Raw genomic sequence first — 20,970 nt, forward strand, 5'->3', positions numbered from 1 at the left:
GAGCAGGAGGAAGGTCGTGAGCAGTGGGAGAGAAGCCAGAGAGCTGCCATTTCCCAAATATTCATTTCACATCAGTGGTTTGGGATGACACTCTCCCTGCAATTCCTCCACATTGCTGATGGAGACACTGAAGCAGGACAGACTTTGGGATTTCCTGAGCCCCCTGTGACCCCAAGTCCCCAGGAGCTGCCACTGCAAAGCTGGATCCTGTGAGATTCCAATCCCTGGCATGCAGGGAGGCATTCTGGCTGGACTGAAACTGAGGGACAAGCCAGCTGAGCCAGCCCCCTCATCTGCTTTCATGGGGCTCCCCCAGCTGAGCTGCAAGAACCTTGGGGGGACCACAGCAGCAGGACACAGAGCCAACACCCACTCCATGGGAGTAGGATCACAGGGCTGCGTCAACCCCAAAGGAACCACCCCAGATATGTCCCCCTCTCCCTGCCATCACCCTCCACCCAGGAGTAAGCACCCTGTGGGGCTCAGCACTGCCCCTCTGCACCCCCTGGGAGCTGCAGAGAAGCAAAGTGGGACCAGCAGCCTCCCATTTGGGGGTTTCCACTGCACATCTTCCCCTCCCTGGGTGGGAAAGGGGCTCATGGGGCACGTCCACCCTGGGGCTGGCATCCAGGAGCAGCTTCCAGCACCAACTGCTCCCCTAGAGAGGAGGAGGAGAGCTGGGGCCAGGAAAAGAGAAGGGCATGCATGGAGGGAACAGCATGAGAATGCCAACCCGCTGCCAGTTGCGCCAAGTTGTGCAATGCTTGAAATGTCACCGCAGGTTCCTCTTTTGTTCCCTCCGCCCCAAGCAGGGAAGAGAGGCCAGACTCCCCCTGCCAACGAGGCCCCCCTGCCCTCTCCTCATTTCATTTCCAGCAAAGCCAAAGCCTCTCGGGTTTCCCCGCAGCATCCTCGGCTCAGCCGGCGGCTGCCAATGGTGCGTGTCAGCAAGGGCGAGCTCGGGCCAAGGGGACCGTGCCCGGCCCTCGGGGTCACCACAGAAAGGAGCCAACCCCTCCGGCTGCTGCCGAGCGCCAGCACACAGCAGTCCCTCCCTGCCCTCCCTCCTCTCTCCAAGAAAAATATTTCAGCTTTTTCCTCCTTCCAGGCAGCAGCGCTCAGTGACTCTGCGTATTTCCAGCGGGTGAGCAGCAGCTCGGGCCGGCAACGCTGGACCAGCAGCCGCCTCATCCCACACCCAACCAGGGCAGCAGCGACGCTCGTGATGCTCTGGCGCACTCCTGTCCCTGATCTCGACCCCACCACTGACCCAGCACTGAAAAAACACTCAAAACCAGGGCAGGCGAGGCGGGGCACAGCAGCCCCAACCCTGTTACCCGCTCAGCAGCCCTCCTTGGAAAGCAAACCCAGCGGGAATCCTGAGCCAACTTAATTAGAGGGGGGAGAGAGGCAAGTGGCTGTAAAACTGGAAAGCCTCGTTAGAGGTTACGCAACAATTTGTTAATCAATGGAGGCTGCTCCGCAGAGCTGCTCGGGTTTGGCCGGCGCCCGCCCAGGCTCAGGTTGCCGGCAGGATGGGTACAGGCGGCATCGCCAGCGCCTGTGTGACGGCAAGGGGGGATGTAATGCACAATGGCAGTGTTTACTGGCCACAAACCTGCATGCGGCGGGTCCCCACAGCCCACCCAGCGCCAGCTGATCCGACCCCACACTGGCGCCCCTCTATCCACGAAAGATGCTGTGCCTATATAAGCCTCTCCGGCAGCGCTGCCGAGGAAGCGGGGCACACAGCACCCTGCGAGCGATTTCCCCAGCAGGGAACCAGCCTCGGTAATTTTAGAACATGCCAGCTTGCTAAAGCACCCTCCGCACCTCCAGCACCAGCCTGCAAGCTCCGCGTTCTCCCCAGCTTTTATTTGGGCAGGCGTGGGCCAGCCGGGAGGAGCGAGGAGTGCCCAGCGCTGCCAGCTCGCCCAGCCAGCTGCTTCCCCGGCTGTCCCGGCAGCTGGAGTCGTGGGAACACACCAGAAATCACTCGAAAAGCATGAAAACATAAATCACACTTCTCATCCGCAGCTCAGGATGGGGCTGGAGGCAAAGGAAGCCGCCGCTTTTGTGCCGATTCTAAACTTGTTTCTGTCGGTGCTGGGTTCACTGAGTCTCTACCAGCTCAAAGGGAAGTGACAGTAAAGGACAGGGGCTGAAACGCCGAGACCGCAGGCACCTCTGGGAGCTGTATTTGACTCCCAGGGACGCAGCTGGAGCACAGTTAAACAGGCACTCAAGCCCTGACACCCCTCCGGCACCACAGCCTGCCCGTGCTGCTGCACCCAGAGCAGTGCAGGGGGACGCATCCTTCACCTGCCCTGGTACCTGATGGCCTTGCAACCTGCAGCATCCTCAGCCTCGTGCTGGTCACAAGGCACCACAGGTGGCGAGGGAGGAGGAGGAAGAGGGGGAGGAAACTCCCACTGACACTCTAGGCCAGCAAACAGGCTTTTTTTCTACCTTTTCGTTAACAAAATAAAATCCACCTATTTAAGGTGATGCGGTATTTCAAGCCACGCTCGTTAGCACCTGCTGCGAGCGTCTCCGAAAGCACCGCTCATTCATCCCGTCTGCCCACGCGTCCTCAGCAGCGACAGCGGGAGGGGCTGGGGGCGGGGGGTCCCCAGGATCTGTGTCACCCTGCAGGGAGCTGGCATGGGGACACTGACACCAACCTCCTGTGCCTTAAGCTCCTCCAGCCAGGCCAGGTGAGATGCCAGGTGAGACCTACTGGCTCATCGCGCCCATTGCCCAAGCAGGGCAGGATCAGGCCCCATGGGAGCTGCCAAAGGCATTTTCCCTTTCCCCCTCCTCCAGCCCAGCTGCAGTGAGGGGCCGTGGGAGGTGGGAACGAGGCAGCGAAAGGCATCAAACGTGGCACCGAACCCGGCCATAAATAATCTCCTGAGCACAGCCAGGTTTTACAGCCTTTCCCCCACCTTCCTCCGGCAAACCTGAGAGTGTCCTGGATTCCTAACCTGGAAAGAGTGGAAATAGCAGCGACTTTCTCCCCTCCTCTGAAAGGATGGGGATGAAAAAGCAGCACCATTGGGGTAAGCTGCAGCCTCACCCAGCTCCACAGTGCAGGGACAGCGTGACCCAAGAGGACCCAAACTACAGCCCCTCCACCCACTTCCCATCCCAGAGAAATTTCATCTCACTTTTAAGACACAGGATTGCCAAAAAGATCCTGCCTCGCATCACTTTTCCTGTATGCCTGGAGGCAAATCATCTCATCTGCCATATGCATCAGTTCAGTGTATAAAATTCGTGGAATAATAACAACAAGGATTCTTTTTCCTCCTCCCTGCTGTGCTTCTCATGTCTGCTGGGAGTGCAGACTCACCAGGATGGCATCAACTGCCTGCACGCTGCAGTGCCCAGCACTGCTGCACCCATGGGTGCCACATTACAGAAGCTCTGCTCTACAGAAGCAAATGCTGCTGCTCTGGCTGGCTGTCCTTGAGAGATAGACCAGGAAAAACAACCCAGTTGCCCTCCCCACCTTCCCCCCTGGGGGCATTTAACACTAACGTGATAATCTCCTCTCCCCACGCGCACACGTGTTTTCTTGGAAGAGCAATAAAGGAGAATAAAAATGTGAGTCTGGGAATGCTGGACATTTGCTAAGCCACCGCCCCAGAAAGGCTTGGATGGCCAGAAGTCAAGCACAGGGGTGTCTGTGGCTCAGGTCCATCCCAATGAGGACCTGAGGGGAATCACTGCTCAGCACTTTGGCTGCATCCCACTTCTGCACCGCCAGCACATCCCAGCTAGGGATCCTCCCCCGGCTTAATCCACTTCTGCCTGAAGAACTGGGTGGTGGAAATGCAGTGGGTAGGGACCTCAGTTTGGGGGTGTAAGTGGATTTTCACAGGTTCCTGCAAGGCTGGAGGCAGGAGGAGCTGCCCACTGGTGCCCTCACCAACCAACCGCCGGTTTCAGCCCACAGTATCCTCCAGGGCTGCCAACAGTCAAACCTCTGCCAACACCAAAACCTCTGTCAACAGTGAAATCTCTGCCAAGACTGAAACCTCCGCTGCAGCAACGGCTCACCCCAGGCCAGCTCTCAGCCTGTACCAGCCCTCAGTGGGGATGTGTTAGTTCAGTCACGCAGACCTATTGATTCAGAAGCATTAATTGGTCTTCACTGTTCAAATACTGACCTCAATTAGAGCCACTTTTCCTTTTTCCCCCTCTTTTTTCTCCCCCTCCTTTGCTGGCTCCTTCCCCTTGGCTCTGCTAGTTTAAATACCAAAATACCTACACTGGCCTTGGGGAGACACGGTGTTAACTGTACATTTGTATCTCATTTATAGTCAGGCTCCTTGCAGCCTTAATAAGCACATCCCTAAAAAGAGGGAGAGAAAGGGCACCCACTGGAGGGGATGTTTGCTCAGAGCCGCTCAGTCATTACGGGGGATTTGGAGATGGCACTGCCAACTCCGAGCTCTGGGTTTGAACAAATCCCTGATTTGGATGATGCTCAGCTGGAGTGATGGCACAGTCTTTCCCCGGGAGTGATCCCAAAGGAGTAGCACAGCTCTGTCCCGCTGCAGCCCACCCGGCCTCCAGCCCCCTGCTCGCCGGGAACGCAACAGCCCTTGAAGTTGCTCTAATTCTCATTATTTCCTTCCACTGATTCCCTACCCATGGCATCCCAAAGCCAAAGCCCAGGAGAAAACAGCCGGGATTTCAGATTTAATTAAACCTTGCTGAGCAGGCTGCAGCCTTCCTCGGAGCTGTTCTCGCTGAGCCTCCTGCACGCAGTGGGATAAGCCCATGTCAGCACCAGGGAGCCAGAGAGGGCAGCTCCTGCCCAGTGCTGGCAAGCGGGTAACCTGCTGAACCCAGGGCTTGGGGCTAACTCCCATCTCAGAAGCACAACACACTTGCTGGGGTAAGAAGCCCAGTAGTTGGAAATTGTATCCCAATTCCTTATTTATTTATTTATTTAACCAGTTTGATGCTGGTTGAATAGAGCCCCAAGATCATCAATCAGGGCACATCACAACCACAGAGGTGGGTCTTTGCTGCCAGCCCCAATGGACAGAAGAGCTTCAGCACAGATTTTCCACAGTTTTGATGTTTATCCAGCATATCACTGATTTTATGTCTTAGCAGGATGGACCCACAACCCAAAACTGTCCCACAGGGAACGCCTCTCCCACAGCACCAGCCCTGCTCTTGACCCATATTTATTTTCCCACAACAAATAAAAGGCAGGTAAAACTCCAAAAGTTTCAAAGTCCCCCAGTCCCACCCAGAAAGCACTTGAGTAAAATCAGAGCTCCAGTCCCCCAAAAAGCCAGTGGGATTTGGGCACTGCTGAAGGAGTCACCTAATGGTGTCTCCCAGTCCCCTGCAAACCAAGCACCAGCCATGAGAAAAAAAATAAATAAGCGAGAAAAGCTTGCCCTGAATGTTCACACACACACACAAAAAAATTACTAGCTTATATTAACTAGTTCAGCTCTCAACCTCTAAAAAAACCAAACCTGTAAACCTTCCTGAAGCCATCCCATTTATTTGCAGGAGTGTTTACAGAAACCAGGGATACTCCTAAGTGTCCATGCAGTCTCCCCATTAAAAACACATTGCAGCAACGGGGGAAGAAAGGGCTGAAGCACATTTGCAAGAAACGCTTCAACAGCTCCAAATAAATGAGTTCCTAAAAATTTTCAGCCTCTTAGTGGATAAATTCAGGAACGGCTGTGTTTCCTGAAGCGACTCAGAGCGAATGCTGCACCCAGCACGTGTGTGCAACTTGATGTCCACAGTGTTTTACATGAGCTGGGGCTGCTCTGAACCTCCCATGGTGTGACCCCAGCAGACCCCTCACACTCACCAGCTACAAATCCTAATTAACCTGTAGCACCTTAGGTTGGTTAATGAAGTGCTAAGCAAGCCACAGCACAGGCTGCATGGAGAGATGGTGCATGTCCTGCTGGCTCCCCCTTTCCTAGATGCTGCCCATGGAGGAGCAGCAATCTCAGCCCCTACACCCCTTTTTGGTGCCTGGGAAAACCCCTGCTTGAGGATGAGGTGACCCCAGACACCACAAAGAAAACCCGCCCACGAATACCTTACTGTGACTCTGTTCTGCCTGTGGCAAAGTAGCTTCCAGCCCTCCAGCTCTGAGCATCTCTTATCTTTCTCTCCCTTCAGCAACCCAAAGCCCATCAGATGATTAATTAAAATCATTTTGCTCCCCCTCCAAGACCTGGTGCCGTCATGAGGAAGACAAAAACTGGACAGCAAGCACCTTCCTTCTACACCTTCATCAGCCCGAGAACATCCCACTGGACTGTGCCCTGGGACACCTTATGAAGCCAATTTGTCCAAAGCCCCTGGGGTCCTGCAGCCCCCGAGCCCTTCCCCAGTTCCACTCAAGGCCCCGCTCCCCACAGTTCACCCTGGGATAAGCCCCACCACCACCTCCCAGAGCAGAGATTTAACAGAGGATGCTAAAAAGCTACCGGGCCGTTTCCATGGGTACGTGAGGCACATGTTGCTATGTGATGCTCGGTCCGTTTCCATGGAGACAGCAGGGCTGTCACCACGCAGGGCTTATTAGTTGCCATGGCTATTAAAAGGCGCTTGTCCTCTTGGGACCTGGAAGGACCAAGGCCACCACCTTCCCCTGCTTCTCTCCAGGATGGTACCAGCTACCTGGGAGCCCGGTGGGGACCTGGCCATGCAGGTCCCTGACACCACCTTAGCTTGGAGGTCCCCATCACCGTGAAGAGGAACCTCTGTCCCACATTTTCCCACAGAGAGCCACATGTACCCCAGCAACAGGGATTTACAGCTGACACAGGCCCTGCCCTAACCCCCACAAAGCAGGGTAAGCACGTAGAAGGGCCCAGCTGCCATCTCCCCACTGGACCTTGTCACACTTCCCCATCAGCCCAGCACAGAGAATACATCTTTGTCTCATTTTGGAGATGCTGGTATGGCCAAATCCACGTGTCACCAGGCAACACCACAACAGAACTCAGCCCTCAGAGTCAAGGCAGTGCTGAAAATACATGCAAGAGCATCATCCACCCCATGGTAGACCACCCTCCCACCTTCCTCAGCCTGCTGCAAACAGCCACATTGCATGTACAGCCCCTGCCTGCTATTTCCAAAGCCCACTTCTCTGAACAAGGAGAACTCCTTGCTCCTTTCTCCAGTCCCTGCAGACACTACCAGGACAGGATCTGGTGACCAGCCTCACCCCACTCCAGCAGCTCATACCACAGCCCCGCACCCACCACTCCATCTTCTCTCTAACTGCATTCCAGGAGGGGAAATAGAGATGTAAGAAAAGTCCTGGCTTTTATTTATTTTTAGTTTTTCCCCATTTAGACACTCCCAGGCCCCCACTTCAGAGCCCCCACACTGCTGGGCCAGGACAGCATCTGAACTCATCTCCATCCTATCTCAAACCACCTCCCCAACAGGTCCTAACTGGGTTTTTATGCAGTCATATAAACCCCCATGGAAAATACTTATATGCTCTATTAAATAAATTAAGGGTATTATTTTCTCATCATTTTGTTAGATTTTCTAGGAAGGATATAATTTTTCATTTAACTCCATTGGATGGAGAAAAAAAAAAATCCCACAACCAAAAACCTATAGAGAGGTATATTACCCTGTAGTGGAAAATTAGATTCCTCCTACACAATACTATAGGATGATTTAAATATAACATATAGGAATATAACATGTTATTAAATTGTATAGTATCTTTCTAGAAAGACCTACAGAATAGGATTCTAAAAATTACTCCCAAAACCTATTATGCTTCAATCTAGCCCAGCTGGTTTCCTTTCTATTACATGCTGCAACTTTTCCTAAAAGGTTCAGGTTTTAATTGTGTCTTGAAATGCTGCTGCAATCACGCTCCAAGAATGGCTCCAAACTCCTCCGGAAATGACAGACCCAAGTGGGAAAACCCTGGCCTTGGGGTGGGATGGATGCAGGGATGGATGGGACTCTGCACTCTCCCACAGTCAAAAAATACTTTAATTGGTAGAGGGGAGAGGGGTCCAGTCCCTTGGCCTCATAGGCACAAAGCAAGTCTATATTTCAGTTCAAACAGTCCCAGCCCTCTCCACCCCAAATATTCAGGGGATTCAAATAGTTATTGATGCCCCAGCATCAGCACCCATCCTCTTCCTCCCTCTGCCAAAAAAAAAAAAAAAAGGAGGTTAGGGATAAAAGTTGCCTTTAGCTGTTGCCATAGAGACTCTCCAGCTCGGCACAGAAACCCCAAATCTTGTAAAAAATTGGAAGAATTTAGGATTTTAATCAGTGAGAACACACGGGAGGCCAGGAGCATCAACACACATCCCTGCCTTAACAGAGAGACGTCGTCACCCCTCGTTTAACAGCCTAAGAGCCAGCTGAGAGTGGGGACACAGAGAGAGAGAGAGAGGAATGAAAGCAATGAAAACCCTGTCCGCTTTCGAGTATTTTCTGTCCCCAGTGAAGCAGCCGCTCACTGCCCAGGCTGATTCTGGACCAACACCCCACCGGCCAAGCTGTTTGTGTTCCTTTTTCCTTCATCCGCTGCCAGAAAAAGAGAAAATAAAATTCAACAATACAAGCTAGGCAAAATATTTCCCAGAACCGCGCTATTTCTCCCATAAACTTCACCTCGCAGCCAGCATGGCCAGCAGCGGGGGAGGAAAAACAAAGGAGAAAATCCCGACTTCTGACACCACGAGATGTTTTCGCGACCGTCTCGAAATCGCTCTTTTTCTGCCGCATCCTCCACATTCGCTCCTGACCCGACTTCCGCCGTGACCACAAATCAAACACCGTGGGATAAAACTCACTGCTCTGGCATTTTCACTGCTTGGCAGAGCCCCCGGTTTCAGCCGTGGCCCCTGGCTAAGACAAACACTGCCGGGAGCACGCTCCTCCGGCTGCCTCTCCGCCAGCGGCACGCTGCGGCGTGCCGAGGTGGCCAAAGGATCCTGTTCTGCCACCATTTAAGACTTGTGGTGAGTTTGGGAGGGCATGGCACCCACCAACAGCTCAGGGATGGGGCAGCGGTTTCACCTGGCAGCAGGAGGCTGGGGATAACCAAAGCCACAGCATCGGGGAAAAGCCTCCAGCGCCAAGGGGTGTTGGGTTTCATGCCCGAGGATACGAAAGTTTGAGGAATACCAAAACAAGGAACTTCAAAAAGGAGCGGTGTTGGCCCAGGGAATATTGTTGTATGAGCTCAGCCGCTTTGGAGCGATGGAAAAAATCACGCGCTGACCCGAAGGGGTGGCGGGAGGACGCGGCGTGCGGGGGCTAAGCTACAGATGTGCCACCAGCAGCCACCCAAGGGGCCCAGGGGGGAGCTGGGTGGGGGCACAGGTACCTGTGGCAACACCCCAGCACCCCACGCTGCCCCACAGCCCCAAACCTGGGGAAGGACCCAGATTCAGAGGCTCAGCCAAGTGACCCCACATTGCCCCGTGGCACGCTGACATAGAGGCAAAGCTTACTGTCTGCTCACAGCCCAGGCAGGCTGAGGGGTTTTTCCAAAACCTTCCACCACCACCAAGTCCCCATCTGCTCAGATTGTCACCTTCACCTTTACACACTGCTGGACATCCCGATGCCCACTGGGATGGATTTGCTTTCCACTAACCCCATCCCTGACAATGCAGGGAGATGCAGGATGTGCCCACCCCACCACCAGCTCCTCCAGAAACCAAGAACTGGAGTCAGAGCCCAGCTGGCAAGGAAGGTACTGGAGGGAGACAGTGCAGATGGGGAGATACAGGCTAAAGAAGCCACTGGTTGATCTTTGGAAATGAGATGATTTGGGCCTGAAGGTCACAGGGAGAGGAGTTTTGTGCCTCCTTTCTGTGCCTTTACTCTTCTTCCATTGCAAAAGCAGAACTCACCACACACTGCCATGCCCTGGCATTTCTCAGCCCACGGTGGGGACATGTGTGTGTATACACACCCTTGCAACCCCAAAACTGCCCTGGAGTCCCCTGGATGCTCTTGGGGTCACTGCCAGGATCAGTACAAGGGCTCTGCTCAAGGACCCTCATTCCTCCCGTCCTTTCTCTTTGCTCTGGACTAAAACAGCCAGGTACCCAGGGGTGCAGCCAAGCACTTGCATAGCCTTAGGGCACAGGGTCAAGGCAGAGGCACCTCCTGCCCTCGGATAAAGGCAATGGACCACTCCAAATCAGCTTTGCCAAAGGTCCCCAGCCCTCCCTGCGCAGCCCCATCCCCCTTGAGCAGCTCCCTCCCCTGCGCTCTCTCTTGCTGTGCCTGTGTGTGGGTGTATTTGGAAACGAGATCTTTCCAGCTGAACTGCAAAATGAAATGCAGAGATCACAACTCCTCGAATAGCTTCATCGCACACACACCCCCCCAACCTCCATCCTGCCCCCGATGCAAAACCCAGGCAATAGTAAAAAAAAAAAAAAAAAAAAAAGGGGGGGAAAAAAATCAAGGTGTTCAGCAGATGAAAGGGGGAGATTCAGAGAGGGGGGAGGCACAGCAAAGCACTTTCACTGCATCCTTTTTCCCCCCCCCAGTTAACCACCAGATTTGCAGCTTGACCCCCACTTGCCCAACCCTCTGAGCTCCCAGAGCTGAGTCAATCCAGCTTCATGGGGCTACAAGAAAAGAGAAAACAAAACCCAGCAAAAAGCCAAGCCCAAAACCCAGCTGAGATGTGAATATCCGCTGCTGGAGGAGCCAGAGCCCATTTACTGAGATGAAGGCAGAAGTGTCTCCACCCTCACTGCGGGTACCCCACGCTGGCCATGAGCTGCTCTGCTGTTTCCCAGCCTGGAAAAAGGAAGGATTCCCCTGTGCTGCTGCCATGAGCAGTTTCTGAAGAAGAAAGGGCTGCGATTTGCCCACAGTGGGGGAAGTTGCTCCCACAGGAACAGCATGTTGGCATCTAGAGGGGAGAGGCAGGGCCTGGGAAAGGGGCTGCTGGGGGGACAGGATGTGCTCCATCCCAAGGGAAGCCTCCTGACAAATACCCTCACCAAAGCAATGCCTCACCCAGGATGCACAGGGCCTGAAGTGATGGGGCAGGGGAGGGTTGGGGGTGAGAGCACTGCTCACCTGGCCCAGGGACTTTTCCAGCTAACATGAGCTGTGCCAGAGACCAGGCTCAACACACACTGCCATAAGGAGAGTCACGTAGGCAGTGAGATATCCCCTACACAAAACCCCAGGTACAGGGGAAAAAGGGAGTAGACAAGACTCCAAGGCTCCAACTGTGACCCATTCCAACCCCAGAGCCAAGAAGCTTCACCTGGACCTCTCCCCCAAGTCAAATTGGGCTCCACACCCTCCAGCACTGAGCCAGCCACAGATCACAGACAATAAAGCAATTTATACAAGGCAGAGACCTTCAAGATTTATGCTGTATGCTTGCCATAAAGTGCAAACATATTCCCTTCCACACGTGGCTGAATCCTTTGTCAGAGGAATTCAGATTTTTGACCCTAGAAGTCAGAATGAGTCTCTGAAGGAACATCAGAGACAGACCTGCACTGTGACCCTGAGCAGATTACAGTCTCAGGGGTATATCCCGAGACATATTTATGGCCCTCCAAAGCAAGATAAGTCAATAACCACATACAGTAGCAGTTACAAGTCAGATATTAATTTAATTCCTTTCCTCCCTATCTGCCCAAATAAGCATTAATTCAATGGAGCATCAGAGGGCTCCATTATTTATAATTCTTACTGGAGTTTCTGTTTTCTCCCATTAAGGTAGAATTGCTACAGCCAGGCTATCTAGATATGATGGTTCCCAAATCAAAGACATTTTGCATCCAACACAGGCACGGGGACCGCCGGCCCAGACCTGGGATTCATTGCTATTAGCGGCTAACGCCGACGCGGAGGAGGCTGGTTAAAGTGCAGCCCATCAAACGCGCTTAAAAGCCTTATTCAACCCTCAGCAGAAGGAACATTTTATTCCTACGGACCCTGGGGCTGAGCAGGAGCCGAGACGTTTGTTCCCTTGCGCAGGATCCGGCCAACCTGGCCCTGGGGGTTGTGAACCCACCGTGGCAGAGCTCCCACCACCTTCCCCCCTCTCCGGAGCCGGGTTCTTCCCAAGTCTAGTCTCAACCCAGAGCTAAAAATGAACCTTATTCATGATTAACATCTCTATTTGCATAGCGTGGCTGGCAGCTTAACACCAAATAAATGTTTTGGCAGCAGGAGTCGCAGGCATGGGGGCGAACCCTGCCCTCCAGAAGGGAGCTTCAGCCTCGCCATGGGTTAACAAGCGCTTTCTAATTGAATTAGCAAATCATTAACAAGCCCTTTTCACCATCTGGGCAGGGGAAGGCTCTGCCTTGGGCTGCTCTGGCCACCAGCATCTCAGGAGAGAACACAGAGGCGGTCAATAACATCAGAGGAGGAGGGAGTGCTAAACCTGACCTGATTAAGTTATGAATCACTAGAAATCCTGGAGGCATAAACCCCCCCGGGGCGGTTGGGCAGCCAAGGTGGGTGAATCCCTGTGAATCCCCTCACCCAGCTCCCCTGCCACCAGCCGTGGGTTTGCCTTCAGCCCCCAGGGTTAGGGAGATCTCAGAGCTGGTTTGGTGGATGCACTGGGGGAAACCTCTTGGAAAAGAACCAAATTAGAGATAAATATAAGGATGCTTTGCACCAGGAACCCTGTAAGTGTGGGGCTAGCCTCTGGATTACAGTAAATAAATCCCCTTTTCTTTATAAGCTCATCTGTGCCAAGCTCCCAGCTCTCACTCATCACCTGCTTTAACATTTTGTTCCCATTTTCAGCCCTCTCCTGCCCTCACCCTGGATTTCCCATCCCGGCAGAGGGAGAGAAAAAGCCAGGAGGACACGGGTGACAAAAAACAACAAAAAAAACCACCCCAAAAAACAGCCCCAACACCAAACAGCCACCAGTCCCTTGTGCCTAGGAAACACGCTGAAAATCCCACCCAAAACAACATTTCAGGCACAGGAGCCAAACCAATAGACAATTTCCATCTACTTGTGACTAACCAGTGAACTTCTGAGGGCTGAGTCACGGGCACGTCCTGGTCCCACGCACGTGTGCGTGGCCACGGCTCGCGCCAGGACCTGCCCGGCTGTGCCACGCCTCGGGCACACGGTGCTGCTCCTGGCACCCCAGCAGCCCCTTTCCCGTAAGGCAGTAACCAGCACCACGGCAGCCAGCGCAGAGAGCGAGCCTCAAAGCTTCCCTCAGCAAATATTCAGGCTGAAAAATGTGTTTTTTCCATCTGCTCGAAGCTTCTTTGCCGGGGCTTTGGTAGGAAGCAGATGTGAGAGCATCCCAAAGCACGGCCGGTCGTTACTCACTCTGTTATATAAAACCATGAGAATTTCCTCCCCCCTCCCCCTTTTTCTTTTTTTTTTGTTCTTTATTTCTTAGCACCAGGCCAGATTCCTGGGTGAGAGGCCAAGGCTGGCGAAAGCCGAAGCCAAATGAACCCAGGTTTGGGGAAACCTCCATGTGCATCACCATCCAAAGGGAACATTTCACTTCTAGGTCGCTCAGCGGAGAGCCAAGGCGCCGGGGAAGGGAAAGCCACGGTCTGGCCTCATAACAAACCCAGAAACACTTAGGCCTCCTAATTAAATAGGAAATTCAACCCCCTCCAAACCACAGTGAAGCTTCAAAGCCCTTCCAACCTGACTCCGGATGCTCCTTCCCCAGCTCCCCAAGGACAGCCCCGCTCCCTCAGACCCTCCTTCCAGCAGCAAAGCTGCCGGGGGCAAAGGCTCCCCACGGGTCCTCTGCCAAGGGAAAATGATTTCATGATCCAAGCGTAAAAGCCATCAGGGAGGTTCATTTCGGCCAAAGGTTTTGCTCCCTTCCAGCAAAACAGTAGGGAAAAAACAAAAGGATTGCTGAGAGAGACCTGGGCAGGGAACTTGGGGCAATCCAAAACTTGGGGCTATCCAAAACTTGGTCTTTTCTGCATGGGGGAGGAAAAAAAAAAAAAAGTGAAACAGAGTTTAAAGTAAAAATGAGAAAGCAGCATTTTTCAGCATGACGCCAAAACTTCTGCAGGGGGTGCTGGGGGAGAAGAAAGCAGAAAATTTTCTATGCATCATAAAATCACGGACATTTCCAGACTGGCTCCAGCACCCCATGCTACTGAACAGGGGAGAGAACACAAAAGCCGATCAAGTTGAGAGCAGGGAGTCTGATGGGAGACACAATGGCCCCAGGGATGAGTGGTGGTGTCTGGGGTAGTCCAGCCCCATCCTGAATCACCACCCGCCTAAGCCCCCCATTCCTGGGCATGAGAGGCTGGGGGAGAGCCGAGATCCCCTCCCAGCCACCCTGCCCCAGCTCCTGGCCCCAGACGAAAAGCAGCCCCATAGGGGCCATCCACTTAAGAGCTGGACTCGCTGATCCCTGTGGGTCCCTTCCAACTCAGTGATATTCTGTGAACTGATATCAAGCAGGTCTCCGGAGACAGCCCCCCACCCGGCATGGGAGCCCTTGTTCCGGATTTCCTACAAGGAGCCAAAGCAGAGCTGTCCCCGAGCAGTGCGGGGTCCCCGGGCAGGACGGGGCCACCCCTCCCGGCCGGGGCTCCCCGCGCCGGGATGACATAACCACGAACTGCATGAGGCCGAGCCTTTTGTCTGCGCGCCGGGAGAGAGGGAGGGAAAGCAAGAAAGGAAGAAAGAAAGAAAACTTCTGGAAGTCATTACAACTCCTCTGCTCCAGTCTCCTTTTTGGCAGACAGCTTCCCTCTCCCATTCCCCCACCACCACCCCTCCCCACTCCACCCCAGCCCGCTTCAAAATGCCAGCCTATGATTTTTAAATGAGAAAAAGCTGCGCTGTACTCCAGCGCTTGGATAAACTCCTACACAAACTTCCAGATGTGACACAACAGCCTAGAAGAGGGAATTCGCAGAAGAATCTCCTTAAACACACACACACACGCAGGGAGCAAAGGAAGCGCCTGGCTGCCAGCAGAGCCGGGCGATGGATGGGTCCAGAGGTCCCTGGTGAGGTGTGGTGTGTTACTGAGGTTAGGACTGAGCAGCTCCTGGCTCTGCTGGCGAGGCAGGGATGAGAGGGATGCTGGCCACGGCGCCCAGCTCTGGGTGGTGGACACCGCCCGCTGCTCCTGCTGAGCTCCCGAAGGCTTTGCGAACAGCAGGGAAGAGGATTTGCAGTTCTTTGTCCCCTGGGATGAGGGAAATAACCACTTGTCATGGCCCCCTGCGCAGCCCTGGCTAAAAGGTGATGGGCCCTGTTTCTCTCAGAGATCCTCACGCAGGACCTGGTGTGAGCCAGGGATGTGTTAGCAGCAGAATGCTCCATCCCAGACAGGAGGGCCAGGGGCTGCAGGAGCCCCCTCAGCCAGGGAACAGCCAGACAAGTCGTGTTTGATTTCTCCCCAGCAGCCAGGGAAGGGGCACAGAGCCGGCAGAGGCTCAGCTGCAGCGGGAGCGTTTCCATCTGTCTGGGGAGGCACCGGACGTCGAACTGGGTCACAGGAGAGAAACAAGCTCAGGTGCCCTGGGATGGATCAGACACAGGTGAAGCAAATGGATTCTGGCTCTTTTGTGGGGTTTTTAAAATCGAAACAAGATCCATTTCAGGTCTGACCTGTCAAATCAAAGCTTTTTGCTTTGTTAAACTCCAAAGTGAGGCTGGAACAAATGTACCGAAGTGTAAAGGACACCACGTGCGCTCTCCCCTCACAACATACCCTTTTGATAACAAAAAAATGTTATTTTTAACCCTGCACTACGTTGAACCCTTCAAACAGCAGCACAAGAAGTGCTGGGCTACCCCCATGAGTTGGTACAGCCAAGAAGGGGGTGAGGACCCCAAGTTCCCATGAGGTGATGGGGGTTTTGCTCACTCACTGCCCTCACCGCATCCCCACGGGAGGGAGAGCTGCAGTGGGCACTGCCAGGGCTGGGGAGCCCAAACCACAGCACAGCTCAGCAGGTTCAGTTCTAATCCCCACCAGGCAGGAGGGTCCTGTCTCCGGTGCAGTTGGACACACGGACATGTCCCTCCAGAAGAGCTGGTTCTGGTCATGCCAGTGCAGAGCGGGGCTGACACACAGACCACCAGTGCTCAGGCTGAGCTCAGCAGGCAAGGTCTGACCATCCCCTCAGCAGGGCCAGCAGTGCCTTCCAGGATGCACCAAGCTCCAGCACAGCAGCTCCAGCCACCCCATGAGCCACCCTGGCACAGACCTCATATAAGCTTTGGCGTGAGGCCACAAGAGCTCCGAACCCACTCCTAGAAGTGACTGGGAGGTCAGCAGAGCTGACTTCCAAGGAGAGCTGGGGGCACTCAGCATCTCCCCAGGACTGAGCTTTGACCTCTCCCTACTGGGGAGCTAGTGGGGCTATGTGAGGCAGCTGCTAGAAGAGTCCTTGGTGCTTTTTTGCAGACAGAAAGCAGGGCTGGTTTCTGTGACCAGATCAAGACGTGTTCCTTTGCTAAAGCCGTTCTCAAACCCCAAATCCCAGGGATTGTGCTGCAGAGCAGCCAGGCGGGATGGGAGTGCTCCTCCTAGCGCCACCCAAACCTCCCCTCCCCAGCAAGGGAATTTACAGGGTTGCCCTTCACCCTCCAAACCAGGAGGAAAAGATGGGATTTCAACCAATCTGGGGGCATCTCCCCCGAAGAGCACCTTCCAGAAGGTTTTGCAGCCCCCCCATTGCCGTGTGCTGCTCTCCAGGCAGCAGTGCTCTGCAGGCAGGCACAGCGCGGGGGACGAGGCAGTTCTCAGTACTACAATAGATATCACAGGCCCCTTTCAGTTGCACTGTTATTTTTCTATTCAGAGCTCTTAGCGCCAAGCAGTAGCATCCTCCCCACTTTCTCTGTCCCTGCTCTTCAATCACTCCTCAACTCTCAAGAAATAGCCTCGTTTCTTGTCTCTGATCAGAGCAGCAGCCTGGCACAGACCCTGCTACAGCCTTTCATCCTCCCAGCCTTCATGGTGCTTTTATTTTAGAACTGAAAGTCAAGTAACCAGCTTGCCTCCTCTTTTCTCCCCCCCGAGAGACTCCTGCTTCTCCTCTCACAGCCTCTCCAGCACGCACACCAGGACACCCTGCATGTGCCACAGTCCTTCCCATCTTGCTGAGCCTGTAAGTCCAGCACTGTGACCATTAAATGTGTCCCTGCTCTTTCCCTTTTGACCCAGGCAGTTCTCATTCAGGGCAGAATCTTCCATCCCATAGAGCCACTGGGAATATGCAGGTGGGCAACCAGGTTCATCCCCCCAGTTCCTCACAGCACCCAAAGAGGTTTTCACTCAAAGACCAGGATGGAGTGGAGGAGGAGGACAGCTTGACAGGATGATACATGTTTAAAAACCACAAGATTTCAGGCTCTGGAGAATTTCTGGATCAGGACAAACTTCATGACCTCTTTCTAGCCTTAAGGGAGAGGACAAGCAGGAGAGCAGCACAGTACCCCCCCATCTCCACACCAAACAATAAGAGAAAAAAGCTCCCTGATCCAGGTAGAGGATACTCTGAAGAGAAACATGGCAGAAGAGGTCAAAACCACTTCCATAGAACTTTGCATCCTTGCTGGATACTCAGTACCTCAACCATCACCCTTCCCTAACCCCACCTCAGCCTCAACTGCCACATCTACACAAACAGCCTGGACAGGGATGGAGAGCAGCGTCCCAGGTGCTCCAGCTGCACCCTTGGGGGCACAAGCTGTCCTTCCCGGGGCAAGAGTGGGTCTTGCACCTCCTCCCAATGCCCCATCAACAGCAAAGTTGGTTTATCAGCCGGATTAGAGCACCACAAACCCACCTGGCCAAGCCCCAAGCTGCCCATCTCCACAGACACAGCTCAAACCAGAGCCTTCCCATCCAGTTTCTGCATGAGCAGATGCAGAAAGGTAAAAATCACCCATGAGAGTGGCAGAAGCCAGTGAAAGCTCCAAAACCCCTAGAGCTAGGACAGGATTCACCAGCCATGTGAGCCAAAGCGCTGCCACTCCTCTCCAGGGCAGCTGGTGGCAACAAAGACTTTCCAGCAATGTGATTATATGGTTTTAGCACTGGGGCACAATTCCTAGAAGATTACAGCCTGAGAAGGGCCACTCTATGGCCCCATCACACTAAAGGAAAACAATAAGGAATATAAACAAAGAAGAGGCTCAGCTCCAGCACTGGGGCTGCAGAGAGCTGAAGGGACGAGTGAGACAGGATGGTCTGGGTGCCAAGCCAGCCACTGCCTCTCATCTGTAGGCTGAAGTGCCTTTTCTTTTTTTTTTTTTTGGTGTTGTTTTTAAATGAACTCCCCCAATTCTGGGTCAGTGACCCTGAAAACAAACAGCTGCATGCAGCCACACGACTCAGAGACCCACAGCATCATCCCCGCTGGCCCCAGGGCTCCCAGTGAGTGCCTTTCTCTGTCGGTAACAAGTGAGGAACCGGTGACAAGAAAAATCCCAGCTTGCAGGGCTGCACCTCATGTTCATCCCCTGCTTGCAGTGGTGCTTGCAGGTGCCCACAATACCACTAATTTCCCAAGGACAAAAGTTAATCAGCTTGTATTTGCAGCCACAGAGGAGAAAACACATTTCAAGCCATTACTGGGGTGGGACATTTTACCAAAAGCACTAAAACCAGGCAGGTGTTAACACCAGATTCAAAACATCATTACAAAGATTAAAAATTTAAAAAAAAAAAAAGAACAGAGAGACTTGGAAACGTATTTAAACCAGCATTCATAAATAATATTAGTCATAGTAGGCAACAAGAACACACTGACTTGCAGCCTGTCGTCTGTCGTTAATATTTCTTTCCAAAACAGAAGGCTTCACAAAGTTGCAAGATTTCTAAGATGTTTAAATAAACACAGCTTTGAAGTGCTTAGCTGGTGTGAAAGAGATTTGGGGGGAAACTGCTGGGAGTATTCACGACTGGGAAGAGAAATCTCAGTTTTTTCCATCCTGGGGGACATTTTAGGAAAGAAGGCAGCCTGTTTACCAGTGAAATCATTGCTGAAGCTCAAGTAAAACAATATCCACAACTCCAGCAGACCCTCGCTGGTCTTCCCAGGCACACCAACCTCAGCCGAGATGTAATTCCTAACAGTTCCCGAACACCAGGAGCAGGGGGAGGACTCGCACAGGATATTCTGGCCCTCTATACCATGTAACATGTCCTCCCCGCTACTGCACAGCCTCTCCCCCTCCAGATGTGGGGTTGCTGCCCAGACCTGCTCGCCTGCCTTTCGCGTCGGCATCGCAGCACGGACCCGGTAACTTCCCGGGCAGCGCTGCCTCTCCCGCACCAGCCCCTGCTGGAAGCCACAGCGCTGCGCTTTATTTCATTCCGTTCCATAATGGAACTGGAGTTTGGGGATGGTAAAATACTTGGAATGCTACAAACCGTGTGCTGGTTGCAACTCAACTCCGAGGGAGGCTTTAAAGAGTGTGGCAAGAAGAATTTTTTCTATTGTCTCCTCTACTTCTTTTAATATTTTTTTCTCCCCCTTCTTTGAAAGCTTAAACTTGACTAAAGCGGCTCAGACACAGAGCCTATGCCGGAGCAGACAGAGAGTTCAGAAGGAGACCAGCAGCTTTTGGGGAGGCACAGCTCACCCCAGGACCTGACAAACAGTTGCCCTTGGCCCATGCACGCCCAGGGACTGTGACCCTCAGCTTGCCCCGACCCTTTCAAGCAAGGAGCACTTCCCAGGGGACTGCAGAACCCCTTCAGGCAGCCCTGAACACCCTGAATTATTTAGGGACCCTGGAGATGGGCAGCAACCCAACCCCACACACACATCTCCGCCTCCCCTCAGATTGCACACCATATCCCCCGCTCCCCCAAACCCTCGAGGAAGGGACCGGGAACAGGAGAGAAACGGGGTCAGAGAGGAAGGACGCGTCTGCAAGGAGGTAAACCGATGCTAGAGTCGCTCGGTGTGTCAAGGGAGCGGGACCGGAGGCCGCCGATCCCCGGGGAACGATGGGCCATCCGCCCGCAGCTCCTGCTCCGGCTCCCCGTGCGACGGAGCCAGCGGGAGCCGCGGCATCGCGGCGGGGCGGCCGGGGGAGGGGAACTCCGCAGGAGGAGAGCCCCACACCGCCCCCTCTTCAGCCCCGCACCCCGGCAGGGACCGCCGAGCCCCTGCAACAGCCCAGAAAAACTTCCCGGGCGAGCACGGCGGAGGGGGCGAGCGCCGCCGGGTGCCCCCTGCTATCCCGGGGACGGCGGGTGACGGGTCCTCCCAAACCCCCGCTTCTTCCCCATCACCCGGCAGGCTCCAGACGGGAAGTGCCCCCCGGCCTGCCCGCCGCTCCGAGGGTGGGGGGGCCCCGCGGGGCTTACCTCGCCGGCGAACACCTGCAAAGGATACGGGTTACAGACCAGCCGGAGGCACCAGCTCCGCGGCCGGCTCTCCTGGCTCAGGTAGAAGAAGACGACGGGGGCCAGGGCCGGGTAGGGCAGCGCCTCTGCCTCTGAGTCGCCGCTGCCCGCCTCCCTGTCCCCCGGCCCCGGGCGGCTCCCGGCCCCGGACAGGTCATTAAGGCGGATGAAAGTCTTGGCTCTGCCCGGCTCAGGATCCTCCTCGGCCGCTCTCGGTCCATCCTCGTCCATCCTCCGGCCGGCGGCCCCGGGGGAGCCGGGGCGACGCGGGGTGAGCCGGTGGGACAGCTAGCGGGGCGCGGCCATGGCGGGGCCGGGGGGCTGGGGGCTGCGGCGGGGCGGCTTCAGCGCCGGGTGGCATGGCCGGGCGAGCCGCTGCCTCGCCCCCCGCCGGGGCCGGGCCGCCCCCCTCGCCCTGCCCTGCCGTCTGCGGGCTCCGTAGCTCCTCCTCGCCGTGCCTCCGGGGGCCCGAGCCGGGCGAGCCGCGGGCAGGGAGGCGGCGGCGGGGCGGCCCCCGCTGCCGGCTGCTGGCCCCCACCCGCGGGGCGGGCCGCCTTAGCGGCTCTGCCTGCCCCCTCCGCGCCCCA

General features: G+C 54.7%; 1 protein-coding gene across 19 annotated transcripts in view; it reads right to left on the reverse strand.

The window, feature by feature from the left end:
- CACNA1G (calcium voltage-gated channel subunit alpha1 G) overlaps window positions 1–20,970 on the reverse strand; it is a 144,854-nt gene extending 123,884 nt beyond the window's left edge. For 5 of the 19 annotated variants that reach the window (XM_050318922.1, XM_050318920.1, XM_050318919.1 and 2 more), the window contains exon 1: window positions 20,373–20,798. In XM_050318922.1, coding sequence (XP_050174879.1) covers window positions 20,373–20,614 — 242 coding nt within the window. In that variant the 5' untranslated portion in view covers window positions 20,615–20,798. Of the gene's footprint in view, window positions 1–20,372 lie in introns of all 19 variants that reach the window. The other 14 variants (XM_050318931.1, XM_050318927.1, XM_050318924.1 and 11 more) reach the window with 7 other exon arrangements.

Source organism: Myiozetetes cayanensis, unplaced genomic scaffold (assembly GCF_022539395.1).
Source record: "Myiozetetes cayanensis isolate MyiCay16 unplaced genomic scaffold, myiCay2020 scf22, whole genome shotgun sequence".
Taxonomy (NCBI): Eukaryota; Metazoa; Chordata; class Aves; order Passeriformes; family Tyrannidae; genus Myiozetetes; species Myiozetetes cayanensis.